The 24202-nt window shown below is 47.3% G+C and overlaps 1 protein-coding gene across 1 annotated transcript; it reads left to right on the top strand.

Moving 5' to 3' along the window:
* Window positions 1-14895: 14895 nt before the first annotated feature.
* On the top strand, window positions 14896-22769 carry LOC114491551 (orthopedia homeobox). The gene is made up of 3 exons (XM_028505595.1): window positions 14896-14932; window positions 16201-16610; window positions 22239-22769. The coding sequence occupies exons 1-3, from the start codon at window positions 14896-14898 to the stop codon at window positions 22767-22769; spliced, it is 978 nt and encodes a 325-aa protein (XP_028361396.1).
* The last annotated feature ends 1433 nt before the right edge of the window (window positions 22770-24202 follow it).

Below are 24202 nucleotides of genomic sequence, written 5' to 3'. Positions count from 1 at the left end.
GGGAGATCTGTACACGAATGGATGGGAATTAAAAGTGCAGACAACAAGCATTGCCATAGCTCTCACTGAAATGGCACTTCCTATGTTTCTGCTCTGTGTGAAGCTCCCTAAGTCTCACCTCAACCTCACGAGGGGCGTACTCTGATTATCCCCATTTTACAGGTCATTGTAGGGACTCTCTGAAAATAGGGATTTTTAAAATAAGAGTTACTATACCTAATGCTCGAAGGGAATTTCACCCCAGTTCTGGAGGTTTCTAAGAAATGAAGCAAGTTTACTTAGAAGAGTGGAAGTAGACCTGGGGGACAGGGGACAACCTGAATCCCAGCCCTGATTCTCTACTAGCCTCTATGAGGCCTTGGCTCCAGTGGGCCTTGGTTTGTCATCTTTAACAAGAATTTTTTAGAAAAGGAGATGTGAGTCACTCATCCTTAAGAAAAGGTGTGATTCTGATGGCATAGGACCCTTCGCAGCAGCATCCTCAGTTTTGTCTACATCAAATTTTTATCCAGTCCCTTGTCCAAACACTGAGTCCCTCATCAGCAAATAATCACATGGCAATCCCCACCCTGGGCTCACTTTCCAGAGCTGAGACCTGAGTGCAGAGCTGCAGAAGGAGAGCCCAGTTTCACTTGCAAAGGCTGCACTGGGCTCCTCAACAACAGGGCTGTCTTCACACCTCGCCTTCAGGCAACTGCGCACTCTCAGTCTGGACTGCTCGACACAAAGCTGACCAGGTCAGCTCCATCCTGCATGGGAGCATATATTCCAATAGTTATAAACTACTTCATAATTCAGATTACTTAACAAGCATAATTTCAATGGGGAAATCTGATTCCCAAGTGCTGTCAAATAGCTAGGCCATTCATTCATTCTTCCTTTCATTCATTCATTCAACAGAAAATTTTTGAACATTGTTCTGTATCAAGAACTGTTCAGGGCTCTAGGGATACTGAGGTAAGAATAGAAATTTTCAGTCTTTGTAGAGCTGGTATCCTCCTCAGGGAAAGAGGCAATAAACAAATATGCCCGTATCACACTTTTGGGGAGTCATAAGTGCTATGCTGATAAAATAAAGCGGAGTAAGAGATAAAGGTTAGAAATGATGGACATAGTTGACTCTTTGGGGGAACTTTTTAAAAAAGATTTTATTTATTTTATTTTTAGAGAGAGAACGGAGGGAGAAAGAGAGAGATAGAGAGAGAAACATCAATGTGCAGTTGCTGGTGGCCATGGCCTGCAACCCAGGCATGTGCCCTGACTGGGAATCAAACCTGCGACACTTTGGTTCACAGCCCGCACTCAATCCACTGAGCTATGCCAGCCAGGGCTGGGGGAACATTTTTAAGGTTTGAGGAGGGACCTAGAGAGTGCCTCTCTTTAGAGATAACATTTGAGCAGACCTGAATGAAGCAAGAGATCTAACCAGATAGAAGGTCTGGAAGAGTGTGTTTCAAGGAAGAAGAAACAGACAGCAAGGTAAATGGCCCTGAGCTGGAATGAGGATGGCAAATCTGAGGAAGAGCAAAAGGTTAGCACATGAGTGGCCTTGGTAGTGGACTTCTACAAGTTGGAAATTAGAAAGATAAACTGCAGGCAAGAAATCTCACACAGGGTGACTTTAAAGATGAAAAATATAGGGCAAGACAGCCAGGCCTTCCCCTAACATTTGCAGGACCTGGAGCGTGAGTACAAATAGAAGACTAAATATTATATGTCTAAATATTTTAAAATTATAAATCAAGCTAACAAATTGTTACATGAAATATCTTCTATGTTTTAACCTTGATAAATATATCTTCATAACAACTTGAAAGTTCAAGTTCAAATTTATAGTTTTTGGAGCCCTAGCCCTCAAGCTCTTGATCTGTCCTTTCTTCTCTTCCTACCAACCAGCTGCATCCAGTGTACCTAGGGGCCTCCCACACACACAAGCGGTCACCCTAGGCCACTTGTCCAAGCTTCATGACACTCATCACCAACAACTGCCCCTCAGGCTTAGGGGTGTGCATACTGCAGATGGACCAATGTGGGAAGGGGCCCGTACAAGCCCTGGAAGCAGAAGCAGGACTGTTGGGCCAAGAGTTCTGGAGCACCAGGTGGTCTAGGGGGGAAAACTTGGGATATGGGTGGGCTGAGGCTAGAGAAGGTCCAAATGGGACCATCTGAAGGTCCAAGGCAGAGGATACCTGCTTGCCCAAGTGTAAGGGGTGCACGGTAAGTAGCTCCTGAATGATGAATATAAAACAAGCATCCCTCACACAAAGACAAGCTTGGAATCAGGGAATGAGGGCTGTGTTCAAGGTGCCAGAGAAGTTGCGCTAAACCACTGGGACAAGAGCCAGGAAGTCGATATCTATCTTGGACTTTGTAACCTAAGAAGTTTATATATTTCTCATATTTTCTGTGTTTGTTTCTTCCTTCTTCTCTTGACATCTGTAATAAACTCTTTAAAAGCTCTTAGCTGCCCTGGATGGTGTGGCTCAGTGGATTGAGTGCCTGCCTGTGAACCAAAGGTTCTTGGGTAGAACTCTTAGTCAGGGCACATGCCTGGGTTGTGGGCCAGGTCCCCACAGGGGGCGTGTGAGAAGCAACCACACATTGATGTTTCCTCTTCCTCTCTTCCTCCTTCCCTTCCCCTCTCTAAAAATAATTAAGTAAGATCTTAAAAAAAAAAAAAGCTCTTAGCTAAGAGAACCCAGGGAGAGGTTTTGATCTTTGCTTGAGCCAGAATAGTTAAGGGGGTAACACCACCTAGGGCATAGCAGGAACCCAAGAGAGAGGACTCAAAAAAGGTGAGACTGTGGTTCAGACGTGTCTCCCAATCACTCCTCCTTCATACACTCTCCTGAAAATTCTCTTTCCAATGCTAACCTTGGAAGTTCTGAGAAAGAAAAGGAAGCCCTTAGTACAACAAGACTCCTAGAGGCCCCCAGTGTCTGTTCTTCCTTCTTGCTCTCAGTAACAAAACCTCCTGTTATTACCTGGAACATGACAGTCCAATATAAAGACACTGTTTCCCACCCTTCCTTGTAGCTAGGCGTGATCATCTGGCTGGGTTCTAGCCAATGGAACTGAGTAGAAGTGATGGGTCTGACTTCTGGTTTATTTATTTAGAGAAAGAAGGAAACCCTCCTCTTCTTCCTTCTCCCTGCTGGGTAGCATATGACGTGGCCGTGAGCCATCCTAAACAAAATGGACAGCGGGGACACCGTAGCAGGCAGAATAAGATGGAGGGGCTGGGTTCCTGTTTCTGGACCTGCCAGAACAGTCCTGGCTTCCTTACATCTTACATGAGAGAGAAACAAACTTCTGTCTTGTCTAAACCACCATAGGTGTTCTCTGCTGCTGTTTTTTTTTTCTTTTTTTTTTTGTGGCCCCTGAACCCTCATCCTAATAAGTAGAGAACTTTTACCACCTCTTGGAGGTAGTTTAATTTCCTTGTATAAGAGACTTCCTGTTGTTTGCCTTGAAGATTATGGATTGTCTCCTCATCCATTTTACTGTCGTGTAACCTTACTGAATTATATAGATTTTGATCACATCACACCTCAGTGCCTGTCTTTCTAGGTTGAAATCTTTTGAGATTTAGTCTGACCTTATAGAGAATGCCCCTGCATTTCCTAAAATTCAACAACTTCAATTTTATTGTCTATTCTCAGTTAAATGGTGTCATGGCCTGTTGTCTTTGGGCTGGGAACCTGGCCCACAACCTACAAATGTTGATTGAGTTGAATTAACTTGAAATGAATTTCAAAAAGCATTTTCTCTCTAAAGAGACAGCATGAACTAAGTTGAAGTTTCCAGACTTCATAGCCCAGGCTTCCATGTGCTATCCCAGGTAGGCAACGTGAAGCCATGCAAGGACCTAGGACTTGGAGAGTATTCCTCCACAGAAACATCTTCCTCTCCTGCCCCCCACTCACCTCAGTTTCCTGGCCAAGTCCTGTGTACCCTTCACACCTCAGCTTAGGTGTCACTTTCCAGACCCCTAGACTAGGTTAGTTTCCTCTGGGTTGCTATTTTGTAGCCTCTGGCACTTGCCTTTTATTATACAATCATGTTTATATTTACTTCTCTGCTGTCTATATTTTTTCATCACTTGTGAAGGAATGACTATACCCATTGTATCCACAGGTCCCAGCCTAGTGCTTGCCTCACAGTCGCTGTTCTATAGCCATTTGGTAAATGAATGAATGAATGAATGAATGAACAGTCAATGCATGAATAGATAAACAACGAATGCTGTCATCCTCGACTCTTCTCTCTCATACCCCACATCTAGAGACAAATCCCAGGCTCTTCCTAAGAAATACTTCTAGATCCTGACCATTTATTACTCCGTCACTGCTCTCATTCTGGTCCAAGTAACCATCATCTCTCCCTTGAATTACTGTGTTACACTTCTAAATGTCCACTCTCCTTCCACTTCTTTTCTCCCGTCCCCTCACAACACATGAGTCTTTCCATATAAATGCAGGGGAAGTGTGAGGGTGAGGGCTGGCCCATAGGTGAGGGCTGGGTTAAAGACAGCAGTGATGCCCCTCCCAGAACTCGAAAGCCATGGAACCTCCTTCCTGATGTTTTAACTAGGTCAGGTAAAGGCTGCGATCCTCAGTCTCCGTAGAGACTTTAATCTCCACTTAGATAGGTATGGCTATGTGACCAAATTTTAGTCAATGCATTGTAAGAAGTGATAGATGTATTTTTGAGCCATGTCCTTAAAAGAAAAGGGTGAGTCTCCTCTTCCTCTCCCCTTCCAGATGCCTAAAATACAGAGGCAATGGCAGGAGCTGGGGCAGCCATTGCAGACCACAGGGTGGAAGCCAAATATTGAGGAAGACAGATCAACAGTAAAGAAGGCTGGAATTTCAATATTCTGGAGCTGCTGCATCAGCCTTAGAATGTGAAGAAGAAATCAAATTCCATCTTTTCTAAGTTACTCTGTTTGGGAACTGTGTTACAGCAACCTAATACAGGTAGGGCAAAAGTAGGTTTACAGTTGTTCATATGGGAAATAATACAATAATGATAAATAATGCAAGAATAAATTCTGCGTTTCATGTACTCACAACTGTAAACCTACTTTTTGCCTCACCCTGTGTGTATTCTAACTAATAAATACTCCCCTCCTAAATGCAGCTGCTTTATGGGAGTGAAAAAGAAAAAGATTATGCCAGGAAAAACTATATGTGTGGAAAAGTCAATATCTCTCCTAATGGGTGACTTGGGGGCCTCTCAAAAATTAAGAGAGATGGAGAGACTGAATCCTGTTTTAAAGCAGCCAGGAAAGAACTATCTTCTGCCTAGAAAAGACTCTCTGCTTCCATATGTTACCGTCTTGAGAAAGCGTCAGAGGGTGGAGGAGAAGGCAGCTCTGCTGCGTGGTTTCAGGCTCTACTGTGTAAAATGCCTTTGGGAAGTGAATAGAGAATTAGCTTAAGCTCTGGATTTGGGGGCTTTAGTGGGCTTAAGACAGACTTTTAATCACTCTTCACTCCCTGTGGTGCCAGTGTGTGAATTTAAATCCCATTCACTTGCACCTCCGCGCAGGGCAAGGTCTGCTGTATGCCTGTGTATGACACGCCATTGTGTGTGAGGCTGCCCCCACCCGCCATCCACCCCCATCCCAGCCAGAGGGCCAAGCTGCCCAGGGCCTGTGTCTGGGGCAAGAGCTGCCCACCAGAAAAGTAGGTTTCTTGACAACTCTTTGAAACATGGACATTTTAATGTAGGTTTGGATTAATCTCAACCTATATTGGGATCAGATTAAAGATGTGAATTTGTTATAAATTTGTTAAACTGCATACATCTTTTAACCAGTTATTTTCTTTGAACTTCCTGGTTTGACAGTTTATTCTTTGATTCTTGACCCAGCTGTTCTTTAGATTCAGATTTATTGGTAGAACACCTCTGGAGATTTGCATTATTTCTTCTCTGAAAGTCTTAATGACAAATATTAAAGTCTCACCTAGATACCACTCTTTCATAAACTAAGGCTTCTGGTGGGCCTGAACCCCCAAAGTTGTTTGCAAATACGTGCACTTTAACGGAAGGAGTTCCATAGCTTTCATCAGATTCTCAAAGGCATCTGTGATTCCCCAAGATAAATTTTTCTTTTAAATGCAAGAGTTTCCACCAGAGCTGTATGGCTGATTAGAAAGTTTGGATAGTAGTGATTTAACCTCAAATTCTCCTCTCTCAAGTCTCACACTACCACCAGAAAGATATGGAAAAATCATTTATCTAGGCAACACGACCCTCCTTGCTGTCCTCTTTTAAAATGGGAACAGCGGCCCTGACCAGTCCCGCTAGGCTGGTTAGCAAATCCTGGGCTGCGCCCTGTCCCTGTCCAGGCTGGGGTGTGGAGGAGGCAACCAGTCCATGTTTCTCCCTCACACTGATGTTCCTCTTCCTCCTTTCCCCCTCTCTAAAAATAAATAAATGAAATCTCTAAAAGACTGGGAACATCCTATAAAGAGTATTATATTGACTCCTAACCCCTAGGAAAGTTGATTTTTTAAATTACTTTAAACAGAGCTGGTGTGGCTCTGTTGGTGGGAGCAGCACCCTGAAAGGTCGCTGGCTCCATTCAGGTCAGGGCACACACCTAGGCTGCAGATCTGGTCCCACCTGCGGTGCCTGCAGGACACAAGAAATTAATGTTTCTCTCATCCATCTCTCTCTCTCTCACCAATACATATATATATATAAACTAAAAAATTACTTTCTTCCTCAGTATCCCATATTCCTCGGTGGGAAAAGATTCTGAAGGAGGGAGCATCAGCACACTGAGTAAACTAAGCTACTTTCCAGATTCACCCCTGCCTCCCACTGGCTGCCAAACACCTGATGGCCACGGTCCCCCACAGCACAAAATTCAAGGCAGGACATGGCTGACTCTAAGGTCCACTAGGCCAAGGATCTGTCCCTCTGTTTACCTCTCTCTCCCTGGTGTCCAACACAGTATGCAGTACATAGTAGGTGCTCAGTAAATATTGTTGGATGAAAAAGGGAAAGTGTGTCAGCTGCCTTATTTGTCACTGTGTGGATAATGGGTTTCCTTGTCCAACTAAGAATGGTTCCAAATGATGAAACTGCACCGAGGAGAGGGTTAACAATCTAGTTAGAAATAAATTAGGTATCACTGCATCTGGACGTTAGAAACAAGCGTGTGTACGCACCTTGGTATCAGAAGGAATTCATAGGTGATAGCCTATGAATAAACCTAATAACCCAGAAAGGTCTGAGCTACCCATTTAAAACATCTTTGGAATAATTTATTCAGGATTCTTTTTGTGCGAGACGGTTAAACAGTTTTTGCCTTTTCGCTACTTTCATGAAGTTTGGAAAATAATGTGGAGAGAATGAGGACCCTCGAGGCCCTCCACGGCAGGACTCGAAGCCGGTGTGAAGACACAGCGTTTTCCACGCGCCAACGCCTCCCGCGGTGGTGTCCCTGCCTATGAACACCTGTTTGTAGCGACACTCTCTTTCCCAGTCCAACTCACAGACACCCGTGGGGACTTCCACCTGCGCCCTGAGGTTCCCTGGAGAGCACCTCAGCGCCCGCCCCGGTCAGGGGCTGTTGGCTCCGACCGGCTCCTCCAGAGACCGCTGTCCTCAAAGTTGTACAAACTCAGCTCCCGACGCCGAGCAGACCGGGCCTGGCCGCGCCGGGCCGGGCGGGGCCGCGGGGCCGCAGAGCAGCCCACCGCCCACTCTCCGAGCGCGGCCGCCTCCGTCCGCCCCGCGGGTCCGAAGGCGAGGCCCGCCCGAGGGAAGAGGCCGGGCGGCTGGCGCTGCGCCCCCTGGGGGCCCCGGAGGACAGACCCGGGTGCCCCTCCGGGACCGCGGGACGGCCGGACTCCGGGAAGGCTCCGTGCGGCCACTTCAGGCGGGCGGGCCGGGCCTGCGAAGGAGTCGGGCTATTTTGTAACTGCACCATCCACCCAAGCCTCATTACCACCTCTTAATGAGACCCCTTTACTCCGTGACGTGCAACCGCTCCATCTCATTAAGGAAATCGCTCTTCAATGCTGATTATTTTATTTGCAGCCATAATTATATTTCTTTCGGCTAAATCACGGTTTAATCGAGCCCACATGGAGGGCAGCAGCACTAATTACGGCGGGGGATGCAGCGGTGGCGGGCGCGGGCGCGGGCCGGCGGTGGGGGTGGGGGGCGCTGCGGCAGGGGGTGCCCGGGCGGCGGGCGCGGCCGGGGGGTCTGCGGGCGGGGAGGGGCGCGCGCGGGTGGCGGGGGCCCGGGCTCAAACACAACAACTTATTACTTCTAATTCCCCAACTGTCACCAAATCACCTGCACGAAACAAGAATCTAATTTGTTAAGCTGGCATGTCTGCAGATGGAAGATCGATCTTCTCTGTAGATTTCTCTAATTGAATGAATATAGACGCCTGGAATTAGCCGCACTCGGGCTGCAGGGAGGGGCAAAGGAAGGGGGGGAGGGAAGAGGTGAAGTGGGGGAGGGAGGGGGAAGAAAGAAGAGAGGAAGGGGAATAGAGATACGGAGAGAGAAAGGCGAAGAAAAAGCGAAAGAGAGCAGACGAAAGGACAGAGGCAAAGAGAGGGAGAACAGAAAGAGACTAAGGGGAAAGAGTGGGAAAATGGAAAGGCAGAAAAGAGAAAGAAGGAAAAGAGAAAGGGAGGAGAGAGTAAGGAGAAGAGAAAAAAGAGTGAAAGCAAAGAGGGAAAAGGAAGCAGAACGAGGAACAAGGGCAGGACGAAAAAGAAAGGAGGAAAACATGGGGGAAGAGGAAATTCTGTTTGAGGAAGGCTCACTACCTGTGTAATGCTCTCCCTCACCCCAGCCCGCCCCAGGGGTAAAGCAGCCGGAGGAGCCCTGCCGGGGGAGTCCGTCCTAAGCTGGGACTAACTGCTTAAGAAAGGAAAAAGGCCGGGACGGTGGAGCCGGGCAGGGAGCGAGGGGGGAGGAGATGGGCGCCGGCGGCTCCAAGAAATGGCTTACAGAATTACATTTGTTTTTCTTGTGATTTTATTAAAAGTCACTCCTCATCTCCAGATTGCGTGAAAATATCTACTTTCCACTCAGATACACCACATTAACTTGTTGGAGACGAATTTGTTTGTTTGTCTGTTTTATTTATTTGCTAGATAAGATTGATGCAGTCTTATTAGCGCTATATCTAGTTATAGAAAGAGATAAGGATGAGATGTTTTTCTTTTTATTCCAATTACTAGCCTTGTCACCTAACTGAATAACTGATATACGATTATTTATCCTGAGTAAATAGAAATCAGAAAAGCAGCGAATTTAACACATACAAACAAAATCTCCATGTCACTTATTATATTCCGTGTGGCTAATTGGGGCCATTAAACTTTCAGGGCTAGAGGCAAATAAAGAGTAGATGTGCAGTGGTGGGGGGGGGGGGGGTGGGGGCGGGCACCGATCTGTCATTGTTTTGCTTCGAGCTTTCTGCATTGAGGGCTGCGGATGTTAGTTGTTAGAAGGCAAAGATTAAAAAAATAAGCAAGCCCCAGCGCCCACGAAGAGCCATGTAAGTAGACTACATGGTTGTAGTTTCCAAACTCGGATGTATGGGAAACTGTTTATTGCAGGGGAAAAAAAAAAATGTGTACGTTGAGCTCTTGTATATCGACACAGGCTTCCCGGAAGGATAGGAAATGACATTGTTTGGGGCAAATTTTGTACGCCGCCGCCACCCGCGGCACATCCCCGCCGTTAGGGTGAGCAGGCAAGAGATAGACACGGCTCACATAAGCGCGCACGCCAAGTACACACGTCACGCACACGCAGTTCCCGCTCCCTGAGCTTTAAAAAAAAAATGCCTGGAGTGTGGGCCCTTGGCTTTAGCTGCCAGGTTGGGGGGCTAGGGTCCTGCACGCGAAGAGTTTATGGGGCCCCAGGCTCCCGCGGCGACATCAACGGGACAGCCCTAGCTGAGCGCAGCCCGCAGTCCTTGCGCTCCCGGTCTTTGGAGGCCTGGAGAGCATGCACGTTTTAGCTGAGCGCGGTCGTTGGGCTGGGGCTTAAAGGCTCTCACTCAGCCCCAGAGAACCACCGCGAGAAGGCGAGCCGAGTGGGCTTTCTCTGTGGCCTGGCAGGGGCACTCAGCCCAAAGACTCTTTGGCTATAGTCTCTTTTGCTGGGAACCTCGAGAGATTTTTTTATGCAGAGTAGTGTGGAAGTGCCTGTCACCCCTGCCCGAAGACTTACTTAACTGCACTCAAAGATCTCCTTCCTTCCACCCACCCCACCCCCAAGTCGACTTCCCCAAAGGAACCATACATTAAACAGTCTCAAACTCTAAAGTGGACCACTGACACTTGTCCCGGCCGGGGAGGGGGGGTATAAGGCGGAGTGAGTGGGCAATGAGAGAGGGTGGGTTCTGGCACCTGAGGCAAGAGATGGGCAAAAATACTCACCATTGTTTCAGACGCAGTAAACTTGAGAGCTTCCCGTTCCCCCGCTCTAGTATTTGCCCCCACCCTTTATTCTTTCTGAGGTTCTAAAGTAGGCCTGAGGAACAAGATCTGATTTACCATTGCGCGTGGGTTATTGTATATCTGGAAAAGTAAACAGGAGTGTTCAAGTCACTTGATTTGTTTTCTGTAAGCAAATAATACCCAAAAGCATGGCTGTAATTTACCTCGAATTAAAATTGATTCTTTTCATCAGGCAAGAAAATAGGAAAATGTGAGATCGTTAATTATTGAGGGAGGCGCTGCTCATTAAAGGGAACAATGTTACAATTCAGCATTTAATAGCGAGAATGTGAATAATAACGCGCCATATTCCAGCCCACTGTCTGCAAAGATAAGAGAGCAGTTTACAAACAACCCGGACAGCCCAAAGTTACATTTAATAAACACCCAAGGTCTCTGTAAGTGGAAAAGGCAATTAGGGTGCTGGGCACAGTACCCAATTCTTCAAGAGCAGCTGGTATATATTTTTATTCTATCTGTCTCTCTGACTGTACATAGTATTCACAATAAATGCATAAATACAATTGGGAGGTATCAGAAGTACAAACCTAATCAGTATATATCCATCATTAAGACACTTGCTGGCCAGATCTCCCCCCTCATCCCACCTACTCATCCAGTCACACCGTATTTCTAAATCTTGCTCTGGACCAGGATGGCAAAGCAGGAGAAAAGACACCGATTTTGTAGCTGCTGTTCTTGTACCCATCAAGTGTTTTAAATACATATACTTAAATATATATTTACATATATTTAAAGCTATATCTCCCAGAAAGCCGACTCCTCTCAAAACTACAAAGTTGTCTGGCTGGGTCTGGGCGCAAGGCGGAGAGAGTGGGAGCGGGTTCCTTGGCCTTTAAATGCTCTTTGTGCTTCGTTAAAAAGGAGAAGGGGAGAAAAGAAGAAAGAAAAAAATGATTTCCCTGTGCATCGCCCCTTGGAAGGCTCTTGTACAAAATTCAATCTCTATTTTTTATGAGAAGTAAACTGTCTAAATAAATTTTATTAGGGGCAACCAATATATTTTCTGGTAGTTCCCTTTGTTCCACTTCTACGTGTGTGTAACAATCTAAAACCTATTTATTGAGGAAAAATCACTGGATCCGTCATAGAAAATCCTTTTACTTTGCTTTGAAGTGATTTCTGAAGACATTATTGTCATTCCGAAGATTTGGGGGTCATTGCGCTAAAATCTCGCCTTGTTAGGGACTTCAGCTCCCATGATCATGTGGGAAATGCCTTAAATTATCAATAGCAATGGGCCTGACCGGCACTTTCCCGGCTGCCCCGGGAACGTGGGAAGATGACGGGGAATAAAAGTCTGGTAAATACATCTCCGGCCCTGCCCAGGTGGATTCAGACGTTGACCAAAAGGAGCTCCGAAGGGGAAGAAAGTCGGCGCAGGGGCGAGCACCTTCCAGGCGGACCATTGTCATTTTCCTCGCCACGCCCGCTGCCAGCAGGCTCCGGACTCCCGGCTGCAGCTTGCGCCCTCCCCACCTCGGCGTCCCCACACCGCCGCCGTACCCCCTCCCACTCTCAGATTTCCTTTTTTCCCCTTTCCTTTATTTAACCCCCCACCCCATGCTTATGCTTTGAAGTCTTGGAAGAAATGATTTAGTTTGTTTATACTGCTATAAAAATCAAGACCAATAGAAAAGTCATAAAATGAAGCGGGCTATCAATCACGCCGCAACATTGTTATTCAGCGGTTACTAACAGAGATGGATAATCCTTTGATTTCGTCCCATTGTTATTACTCTGATGTGTCTTCACATTAACTATTACACATTTATTTATCGACCTGAAAAATACAACAAAACAGAATATACGAGCGGCGCCTGTGGGAGGACGCTGCACGGCGGGTGGCTGTTCCGGGGGCAGCTGTAGGATGAGGACACGAACGCCTGCGTGCGCGACGGTGTGGACGGCGGCCCTTCTCTTGGCGTCTCCTCCCTCCCTCCAGACAGGGTGCGGAGCCCCCGCCGTGCGGGCTGCCGCAGAACTGCCGGTTTGGAAAAGCGGGGTGCCTCTGTCGGGGCCCGTCTTTTCCTCCTACACTTGTCCGCACCTCCTCCCCTGCATTCCGGTCTTGGATACCCGTCAAGCCCCACCCCAGCTGGGCATAAATCCCCTAGAGTCCGCGGGAACGTGCAGCCCGATGCGCACTCCAAAGCCACGTCCAGGAAGCTTGCCGCTCGGCCCGGGGCCTTCATCCCGCCTCCTGCCTCTTGCGCCCAGCGCTGTAGCATACAGATTTGAGGTTTTGTTTGGGGAAGGGGAAGCTTTTATTGCAGGAACTCTATTTGCTTTAGGTCTAGTTATTTTCCTTCCAAGCAAACCCTTTCTCGAAAGCACACGAGGCGCTAGCCGCACATCCTCGCGGCTCCCAAACACACCGCCGCCTCCCGGACTCCGCCAAGCTGGAGGCCCAGGGCTCCAGTGCTTCAGTCCCACAGAGGCCGCCTTGGCAGCAACTGCAGCGGCTACTGAAGTTCGGCCAGGCCCGGAGCTTCGGGGGAAAGGGTTTCCTCAGCTCGGAAGGAACCAGTGTGGCTGATGCCTGGCACTCACACGTGTGTGTGTGCACGTGTGTGGGTGTGCACGTGTGCGTGCATGGGAAGAGGGAAACGAGCTGCAGGAGAGAAGGAGGTGGAAGCAAAACTGCCCCAGAGTTCTTATTGCCTTCTCCTTTGTCTCCTTGCTCCGTCCCTGTCACACACACAGCTAAGGGCGCGCTCACACACACACGCGCACACACACAATTCCTCTAGCATCTGCTCTCAGGCAGCATTTCCAATGTTTTGTGTAAGTCAATTGGACAGCGAACAAAAAAAGCCATTTGCTCGGTATTATTTAAAACAGACTTCATAGGGCCACCCTTTTGTGGAAGCTTTATTTGCACTAAATGAATAATCTTAATTGCATCACTCTCGAATTAAAAATCAATGCTAATCAAGTTGAGAGTAGTAAATATCAGTTTTCATTGTGCCTGGGTAGAGGGCATTTTTCTTGTGTTGCAAATAAAAATACAAGTCAAATAACTTTAAAAGGGCATTATGTTCTGCTACAAATACAATTGAAACGGATTGTTTAGGAGCAGATCAGAAATGGTACAGAATTTTGCACTTAATTTCCTCAGTTATCATTTACAATAAGAACCTCTGGGCTTGACAGCCAAGTCTAAACAGTAGTAAATTAGTACAAATTTATACTGATTTTACTCTAATAATCGTAATAAAAGCTTATAGATTTGGCACTAATTACATAAATGCCTAATGATCTTGAAAATTACTCTGGTTAGAAATATATTACTAATCTAAACTTTGTTGTTGGCTGGCTCTGAAAAATCAGAACATTAGAAATGGTTCGCTTCACTTGTGCAAAGCACTTTAAATTGTTCTAGTAGTTTAACATATTCAAGAGGAAAATAACGAGCATTTAACTTTATTTACAGTCATAAGTAGAGTTGAGAGCCCTGCAGAACTTAGAAACTTTGACCAAAAGAACGGGCTGCGGGCAGGAAGCAAGCGGTCAACCTGCAGAGCAGCGGGAGCCGGGTGGGAAGGGTGTGGAGCCTGAATCCACAAGGTGCGGGGGCCCTGGAAGCTCCTGGGAAGTCGACTCCTTTGCGCCGTAGGCCTGCCCAGGGGCTGGGACTGGAAAGGCCCAGGGTCCCAGCTAGGGATTCTGGACCTTAGGCCCAGGCCTGCTGGTTGGCAACCAAGTCTAAGCGTGGTCTGGAGGCCGCGGTGTGCCCTTGTGTTCCAGACTGGCAGGGCAGAGCCGCGGGAGGCTGGCAGGTGTCGCCCAGAGCGCGCGGGCGGGGGAGACTCTCGGGTCACGCGGGAGTCATGCCCTGCTCGGTCCCCAACCTTGCCTTTGCCTCAGTAAGATCCTGGCTCAAGGAGACAGAGCTGAGCCTTTGGAGCGAGCAGGGCGGGACAAGGAGAAGGAAAGGCATTCCTGGAAAAATCGCACGGAAACACAAACGGAGGCTGGACCTGGAAGCCCAGGGCAGCGCCGAGGCGGCCGCCTCTGCTTTAGCAGCTGCTCGGGGCTGGAGCCACCAGGGCTGCCACTGCCGCCTCCTCCGGGCGGGCGCGGGCGGGCGGGCGGGCGGAGTGGGGGACTCTCCGGGCTCTGACATTTGCAGGCTGCCCTCCTGATTGGTCCCCTCACCGAGCTGCTCACGGGTTCATTCAACTGTTAAGCACCTCCCCGTCTCTCTAAAGGACATTATAATGCAAGAAGCCCCCTTTTTAACCACAAACCGAATTTTCTTTCATTTAGGTGATCTATATATATCTATATCGTATAGCTTATAGCTTATATCTATTTTAAATAACTTAAAGCAGCTAAAATTTTGGGGGGAACAGCTTTCGCCCTGGAGCGGTGCGCGATGCTGTCTCACGCCGACCTCCTGGACGCCAGACTAGGTGAGTGCGCGCCTCTCGCCGGGGCAGCCAGGAGAAGCCGGGGCAGGAAATTGTCAATTTGTTCCTTATTTTACCTTAATGCACCCTAAATGGACTAATTTCTTTAAAAGTAATTGTGCTGCATTAAAGTTTAATTTGATTTAACAACGCCTTTTAAAAAAAATCTATGGAATATGTAGATCCGAAAGAGGAGTTGGGAAATGTTACTTTTTGTTTTTCCTATTTTTTTCTCTTACCCTTTCCCCCTTATTATTATTATTTTTTTTGAAAGGCAATCTTCCCCGTGATAATTTCTTTGGAGGTGTTTTTCTTTCTCTTTTTTCTTCCTGTTTGCTTTGATTTGGGATTTCTTTCTCCTCGTTTCTCTTTTTCTCTCTTCCCACTGCCCTTTTCTCCCCTCCTCTTCTAAGTGTGGTTGAATTTGTAAAAATCTGGCATGAAGAAGAAGCTGCTGCAATTGAAGCGATTTGCTAAGTGTGCTTATTGAGAAAAGAGAAAAGCCAAATTCATCCTCACAGGCATCGTTGCCTGCAAAAGACTTGGCATTGCCAATGGCCGAGAGGAATGCGCCCTTCATTTTTCCGGAAAGAGAAGCTGAATTCCCTAAAGTTTGATTCACTGCTATGTCTATAGAGTTTACTTGGGTTTCTTTAATGCTGACTGAGTTTCCGGTTTGGGAATCTTTGGTGATGGATGTGACTCCATTTTCCAAACACTTTCTCTGATTTGAGGGGGAGGCGGAGCTGATTTGGGTTGATTTCGGGGGGTGGAAGGCTTGGGGACTTATTCATCTTCCGAAAGTGAGAGGGAATCGGCTCAGGGCCGGAGGTAGAGTTTGTCACACCGCCTAAGCGCACGCAGGTGGGGCAGCAACCAAGGAATTGTTTAATTTTCGTTCTTTTCTTTCCTTCCATTTTCCTTCTCGGATATGCTCTCAGGTTCCTGGGGCGCCAGGTTACGGTTTATGAAAGGGACTTCGAGGCATGTTTCATTGCCGAGACTGGGAGTGTTTCGTTGTGGGCCAGATGAGAGTGTGTGCTGCCTTCTGGAGCCGGCTGCGGAAAGAGGGGAAAGGGCCGGGAAATGGGATCCCTGCCTGGCTGTCCAAATCCTGGGGAGCCCAGCCGAGCATCTTGGGAGTTTCCTCCGTAGGGCGAACGTGGGAGCGGAGGGAACCGAGGATGGGGCCGCCGGAGGACCGCGCGGGGAAGATAATCCCTCCTGGCGTCGCTAGGGAGGTAGTGACCACGATCTCCTTGCCTTCTCAGGTATGAAAGATGCCGCCGAGCTTCTGGGCCACCGGGAGGCGGTGAAGTGTAGGCTGGGCGTGGGGGGCTCCGACCCCGGGGGCCACCCGGGGGACCTAGCGCCCAACTCCGACCCAGTCGAGGGAGCTACTCTGCTGCCTGGGGAGGACATCACCACTGTGGGCTCCACGCCGGCCTCGCTGGCGGTGAGTGCAAAGGACCCGGACAAGCAGCCGGGGCCACAGGGCGGCCCGAACCCCAACCAAGCCGGCCAGCAGCAGGGACAACAGAAGCAGAAGCGCCACCGGACGCGCTTCACTCCTGCGCAGCTCAACGAATTGGAGAGGAGCTTCGCCAAGACTCACTACCCCGACATCTTCATGCGCGAGGAGCTGGCACTGCGTATCGGGCTCACCGAGTCCCGAGTGCAGGTACGTGGGGTGCGGGCGCCGGGGTAGAACACAGGGAGCGTGCTGGAGGATTTGGGCAAAGGACGCGGGGTCTTTCCTTCTTCTTCCGGGATCCTGGGCTTCGCTTCGGAAACCTTCGCTCCTCTGGCAGGAAACCGGCCCGGATCGCCAAACCCAATGGACAGGCAGGGCCTCAGTCTCCCACCAGTATAACCACACCCCAGCAGACACTCCTCAAAAGCAAGCGGGCATTGTTCGACTGCTAAGGTCTCCTCCTTCCTCCTGAGGAGGGGACCTCCGAGTCTCCCACCCTCTGCGTCTCCCAGGCGGCTAAGCCGAGAGAGCACGAGCTCCACTCGAGCTTACGTTATTGACAAGTATTTCATTACCTTCTAATGAGTTTGTGTTAAGGCCTGGATAAATGGGGGAAAGCAACAATTGTATAGAAAACATGAAAAGGGGGAAAATAAAGCATAAAGGGCATCTTTTAAAAAAGATCCACACCTGGGTTTCACGGTGCATTATTCTCCTGAATATCACTATCCCGCCACTCTCAGGCAAAATACCCCTAGCTTTGATGCGTTCAAAGGATTTGGACTTTGGTGCGCTGGGGGGCAGCTGCACCGATGCTCCACAGCCCATGAGACTTGGTTAAACGCTAAGGAAACAGAAAAGAAAATGAAGGCTTTCTGTTGTGGATATCGGATTTGACGACAGAACATTTAGGGCAGGAAAGATTGACAGATACTAGACAAAATAATTACTGACCCTTGTTCTTGTCCAACCATCCTCCAAGTTTAAATTATATATTAACAGAAAATCACATCTACAACTTTTCTGACAATTGGTAAATAAGAGCATAAGCCAAAAGACTCTCATCTCCCCCACCCCGCTTTTTAAAAGAATGACAACGATGTATGAAATATTTTATGGGCAGGTTGCTGGAGGCGAATTTCCAAGACGCGCACTTAATCGTGAGCTATCCAGGGTGCTGAAAAAATCTTCCTTTCCTGTCTTGGAGGTGGTGTATCCTGGGCGTCAACCTAAGCTCTAGATTCTTCTACAAATTAAGTTTCAAGATCTCAGTTACTTTACCTCCGATCTGAGCAGGGACGAGGATGTCCCTAATCACAGTATTGAGTGTCTCTGTCTCCACTGGGCATATAGTCTGAACTGTAAAAGTACTGTGTGCTTCTGTTCTATATAGTCAGCAAATGGATGTCATTAGGTACTTAAAGTGGTCAAATTAATAAAGTTATATTTAGGTATAATGTAGATCAACATTTTTACTCAACATAAACCTGGGTGGTTTCCTTAGTGAACTCTGGAAATCCCGGACCATGGGCTATTGATATTGAGCTAAAACAATGTTAAGTGCATTGTGCAGATACATATTACTAATGCTCTTAAAAATGTGTTTTTACCTCGCACCTCTTTTTAAGTCTGAAGCTGAGTTCAAACCTTAAAGGAAATATATAATTTCAACATTTTCATTGCTGGTAATGATAACACCAGCTTGTTAAAATCTTGTAGGTTCAAAATCATAAATTTGCTTTTTGTCCCTCAAGAGAAATACTACCTAATAATTTTTGTTTTAAGGAGTAAAATGCTGTTGCTTAACATAGGCATATTGGTAATTAGTTTAAATTAAAAGAACTTAGAATCACAAGTAAAATATAATTGGACAACTGATTTTATGCAAAAAGAAAATGAGATCTATTAAACTTTATTAGAGCTTCCAAAGGTTAATGGCAGTGAATCTTATATTAGAAAAAGTTGTAAATGAAATAAAATACAAACTATGTAATAGAAACAGTTATTTTCTAAAAGTACACAAAAGAATAATCAAGAAGAAAGAGACAAAGTACTTTAATTGTGGTGGCATAATGTTCAACCAAAGATAATAGCTTGAGGCTGCTGATAGGGACAATTTAATAGAATGGCAATTTCAATATTTTTAAAAATAATGTCCCATAGTTTAAAAAGTAATCAGATCAACATAACCTTTTTAATTAACATTTCAAAATGATTAACATTATGTAATGTAATGCAAAAATAATTTATGGAAAATGTATTTACTTCACTATTCACTGTACCATTGCTCCTTGACCAAATTCAAATTAAATAGTAATTGGTTTATGTTCTTATATGATGAGTACTTCATAGTTTTCTTTATAGTTAACAGATTGTCACCCATTCTTTTCAGTACGTGGGCCACTGCACTGATTAAAAATGATCTAAACATTTATTGCAATGGTATGTTTTTAAGCATGCTTTCTAGTTCTAGACTAAATGATCCAGCATACTTATTTTTATCTATAACTGGTATATATCATATTTTTAAGTATTTATTAAAGCACCTCTATTCACATGGAGGCCAATTCCATGTCTGATATTGCTCCCCTTTTCTGGCTAGTATAATAAAACCATTCCTTTTATAGCATGCCATTATTAGAAACCAATTTCAGAATTATTTATAACCTGGAATGGCTTATTAAGCAGCAATGTGAGAATCATGCAAATTACGCGATCAAATGCAATATAATAAGCATAATCATTAGTCTCTAGCACGGATTAATTAACTTTCAATATTTTATTTACATAAAAACCAAATCAGTGAAATAACTTCTGCACAGTCAGGCTTGCCTTTCAATATTTTATAGGAACAAAAATAATGTGCTGTAATTCCATTGACCGTGTCCCCCAGAATGGCCCTGTCACCTGCCACATCTTAATAGGGGGACAAGCTGAGAGTATTTTCTAGTTTTCTAATGGAATGAGAAATTGCATTTTCTTCCTCTCCCAGCACTATTAAAGTGTAATGAATTCGGCCCAGAGTTCACGGCTGGCTGATCGAAATGAACCTGAGATCTAGGCTTTAATACAGCTCCCCAGATTTCCTCCCAAATCTTCACATTAATCATTTGCTGGATTCCAATGAGATCTTCATAAGGCGTTTGCTTCAAAGGGGGGGAAAAAGTAATATTCTCTCCTCCCTCTCTTTCTTTATTTCTGAGCCATTTATAAGTGGGGAATTAAACGGGCTATATATTTTAAAATACATTTACAGTATGTCTATATTACTGTAACAGCAGATACCACAAAAGTGGATTTTTAAATTCCAACCTCCATTAGATCCTCACTGTTGTATTAAGCATTTTCTGAGAAGAGCTGCCTTTCAAACTGTGTACAAAGTTGGCCGGTGGCTGGGGTTAATATATTTTCTGGAGTTGTCATCTGTGCATTTTCAAACTCTCCCTTAGGTTTTGCCTGCATTTTAATCTGCCATGCTCTAGTTTTCAAGTGGAAACATTCACCTTTTAAAAACATATGCATCATAGCTTGGAACGGAGGTGCTCAGACCCCATGAAGATTTTGTTCCCCAACCCCATTGAGCCATGAAACATAAAAAATTTTGTAGCCGTCTTTTGACCACTAACCCTCAAACATAATTGAGCACAATTTTTCGATTATTCCTATAATAGTTAGTTCTTTAACAGATGTTCTTTTCCGCTCGTGCCTGAGATTCAGAGCCTTGCTGGCGGGTGTGTTTTCTACTGAAATTCTACCAGGCCATCCCTCCCCCTTCTTTCTTCTGTTCTCCCCACTCCTCACACAAGCCAGCCACCCTCATCCTCTGCTGTCCGCCCCAAACTTTGAAACATTTTGGGATTCACTGACACTAGGTGTTAGAAATCGGGTTTCAATTTACAGATATCTTTCAAAATATATCTGGGTGTGGAATGTGAAGTGCGGGGACAGTTTCAACACAGACACGGTCCCTCTCCAGGGCCCCAACTGATTTATCTACTCCCATTCCCGCTTCCGATGGGTAACACAAAGCAATCTGTGACCACTGTACTTTCCTTGGCTCCTTCAGGTTACCCTCTGCCCAAGGCTTCCAACGATAGCTCATTTCACCCAGGGGCCGCTAGGATCCCAGCCACTGCCCTGGCCCTGCTGCCTCATTAATCCACTGTGCCACCAGCTCAACGGGCTTTAGCAGAGAAGGGACCCGGGGTCTTTACCCAATCCGGACACTGGTGTAAACAGAAACATGGGAAATGGGGTAGAAACCAGTGAAATATAAAATGGTGGTGTGGATATAGTGTTTAACAGGCAACGGCCGGGGCAAAGGCAGGCAGAATTGTAGATTGCAAAATGCCGTTCACACTGGTAAGTGGAGAGTGTGTCTCCACTTGACAGGTGTGAAGGTACTGCTGTGCATAGCTGTCTTACCGGAGAGGGGGTCAGGTACATCCAGACTCGTGATACTTTAGCTTGCAAAATAAACACTAAAGCGCTTGGATTGACAGATGAATACCCTTCTGGCCACAAATATGGTGGTCAAATTGCGTGGGCCAAATTCTAAGAGGAAACTCAGTCGGTATTAGAGCTGTGTTCCACATCATTTGTATTTATGCACAGTAAGCCTCCAACTGACTGGATTTAAACTGCAAGCCTGCCAAGTAGGCATGCTGGCTATTTTTTAAAAAAAGAATATCAAACTAAAATATGGGAAATTAGAAGTTATCTTGGTCAGGCAGTGTACTTGATATCTTTCAGGAAGAAAGACTCCTTCCCCTGTGGTCGTGAATTTGACATCCATAGGCCAATTTGTTTGGTAAGGTCTGAAATTCCAGGGTCACAATTAAGAAAGAACAGTAGAAGGCTTATTTTCATGTGGAGTTTATTTCATCAAACACATCTCCTTAAAAAGACATATGGGTTTGTCTAGCAAAATTAAATTTGACTCATAAGTAGTGTGAGCTTTAAACTTGACCTTCTTTAATGTGCAGTGGTCAGAAAATTTGCTTTTGGTTTGTAGGTGAGGGTGTGGGGTGAGGGAACTGGAGGCCTTGCTATTTGGGATCCTGAGTAAGTTCCTGAAAAGAACAGACATGAAGGCCCTGGGTCTCAGGGCTCTGGCAGCAGGTTCCAGCACACCTGCACAGCCCACATAAAGGGGCCTTTAGAGGGGTGGTGAATGAAGCACAGACACTTGTGTCAGTAGTACGTGAAAGTCACGGTGGCAACCCAAACAACACTGGAGCTCAGTGCCGCTCGCTTTCCCACACGAATCACTATATTAACCTCTCTGCTCTGTCATCCGTGACGTTAGGGTTTTCCTTTTGTCTTTCGATTTTGAAACTGGCTATGTCATGCAGGGCCCTTCATCAATTTCCAAATTTCCAGCGTTTCTGAAAATTCTATACCCCATCAGTGTTATAAGGCACGCTATTAAGCCACATGGGTACACATGTTTATCTTCATTTGTACACCTGTGGATCCAGCCTTGACACATGCCTGCCTGCAGACCTGTGCGTCTAAGCTGTGCACCGAATGCGCCAGCACGCAGCGGCATGGCGAACACTGCACACGGTTTCTGTTTGCACCGTGTCTAAGCATCCCTGTACGATCACGTAGGACTAAGGGAATAGGTACTTGGTGGGTGCAATGGGCGCCGGATGGCTGGAGCTGTTGGAAAACCAGGGTCTCTAGCTCGAGTTGGGATCTATGACACTTGTTCTGCCTGGGGCTGAGTGGGTGGGTGTACCTTACGCGGATTTCTCGGGCTTAAGCCCCGGTCCCTTGTGGCTGCCGGCTCCCTAATAGCGGCCTGTCCGTTTCCTTCCTTGTCCGCTCCAGGTCTGGTTCCAGAACCGGCGCGCTAAGTGGAAGAAGCGCAAGAAGACCACCAATGTGTTCCGCGCTCCCGGAACGCTGTTGCCCACTCCAGGCCTGCCTCAGTTTCCCTCAGCCGCCGCCGCCGCTGCCGCCGCCATGGGCGACAGCCTTTGCTCATTCCATGCCAACGACACCCGCTGGGCGGCGGCCGCCATGCCGGGTGTGTCACAGCTGCCGCTGCCGCCGGCGCTGGGCAGGCAGCAAGCCATGGCGCAGTCGCTGTCCCAGTGCAGCCTTGCGGCAGGGCCACCGCCCAACTCCATGGGCCTGTCCAACAGTCTGGCCGGCTCCAACGGCGCAGGGCTGCAGTCGCACCTCTACCAGCCGGCCTTCCCCGGCATGGTGCCCGCCTCCCTCCCCGGCCCCAGCAACGTCTCTGGCTCGCCCCAGCTCTGCAGCTCCCCGGACAGCAGCGACGTGTGGCGGGGCACGAGTATCGCCTCCCTTCGCCGCAAGGCGCTAGAGCACACAGTCTCCATGAGCTTCACTTAATGCAGCAGCGCCCGGCCCGCTCCGTCCCCGGCACCGCCTCGAGGGCCCTCCGGCGCGCGCCCGGGGCCCCCCTAGCTTCCCGGGCCCCTGCCTGCGTGCCCTGCCCCGTCCTGACCCCCGCCTCCGCCACTTCTCGTTTGGTCCTCTCCTCCTCCTCCACTCTCTCGGTCTCACCCCAAGCTCCAGCACACGAGGAGGCCTCTCCTCCGCCTGATTTCGCTCGCTCCAGTCTCCCCTTCCCCCCTACTCCCCCGCCACTCCCGCCAGCCCTTCTAACCTTGTCACCCAATTCCTCCCGCCACCCCATCTGTAGCTCCTGATCCCACCCTTTCCTGCTACGCCGGTCTCCCCGCTTGCACTAGTCGTGCTTGCGCCCTCCTCCCGGCCTTCTGACAGGCGCTGTTCACACCCACACCTTCAACACGACGCCTACGACCCCCTCACCAGCCGCCTTCCCTTCGGCCCCTTCTTTCCCTGCGTCACGTGTCCCTCCTCCGGCGCCCAGCAAAAAAAGCATCCTTCCCTCCATTTTACTTACCAGGGAGTCGACTCAGGATCTGAAATCAAACACCAATGGACTGGTTTGTGGGCAGAAACACACACACTCGCACTCTGGCTCACTCTCAGACACTACACGCACACGCGTGCTCGCACACACACAGTACACTTAAGTCACACACAGACGTGTTCAAGGGACAGCACAATGTTAGAGATTTTTGTCTTAAAGGAGGACAAGCATCTGCTACCAACAGCCTCATCTGAGGGCCCAACTGATATAATTTGACTTATCCTTGCATTCTTTCTCCAAACTCCTCTTTGTTTACTCTTCCAGCATCCTACTCTTGCCTCATCCACCCAGTCACATCCATGCAATCCTCTATTGGCTTACAAAAAAAAAGTTTTTATTTTATCCTACTTTTATTTTCTTAAGCACAACTGTGTGAGGGTATTGGAGGGAAAGCTTCTCAGGAAGAACATGCTAGTGGATTGGGTGGCTGGAGTAGACTAAAGCAGTCATGTAATGAAGAGGTGATCTTATCCATTTTGATAAGTCTTTATAAGAAATAATAAACATGTAAGAAAATTTTCCTTTTGTAAACGCAAAAGCCACATCTCTTTTCTGGATCCTTCCGGACTGGGGTTTGCTTTTCTGTTTCTCCTCGCTGCTCTGTGCCCTTGGTTGTTCTGTGGTCGTCCTGTCGTCCCTTGTGCCCCTCGGCCACTGCCCTGGCCCCTGCCGGCCGCCTGTGGGTGCACTTGGACATCTACAACCCTGCAACTTTGTACAGAGAAACACAATCAGCTCTTTCTGCATGTGCTGGTCAAATCCAAACCCAGAGAACAGAAGCGCTTTCGAAGAATGAACAAACATGTGAAATAGGATGTTTTGTGTAGATAAAGCATTCTTGTTACATACTGGTCAATTTGTGATA

The sequence above is a fragment of the Phyllostomus discolor genome, chromosome 3, assembly GCF_004126475.2.
Source record: "Phyllostomus discolor isolate MPI-MPIP mPhyDis1 chromosome 3, mPhyDis1.pri.v3, whole genome shotgun sequence".
Lineage (NCBI taxonomy): Eukaryota > Metazoa > Chordata > Mammalia > Chiroptera > Phyllostomidae > Phyllostomus > Phyllostomus discolor.
The sequence above is the reverse complement of the archived record's forward strand: the minus strand, read 5'-3'. Positions and strand labels throughout refer to the sequence as shown.

Bases quoted from the DNA above. Each gene is read 5' to 3' on its own strand.
- LOC114491551 (XM_028505595.1), top strand. From the start codon at position 14,896: ATGCTGTCTCACGCCGACCTCCTGGACGCCAGACTAG. The intron at 14,933-16,200 runs GTGAGTGCGCGC...TTGCCTTCTCAG, and splicing joins CCTCCTGGACGCCAGACTAG to GTATGAAAGATGCCGCCGAG. The intron at 16,611-22,238 runs GTACGTGGGGTG...TGTCCGCTCCAG, and splicing joins TCACCGAGTCCCGAGTGCAG to GTCTGGTTCCAGAACCGGCG.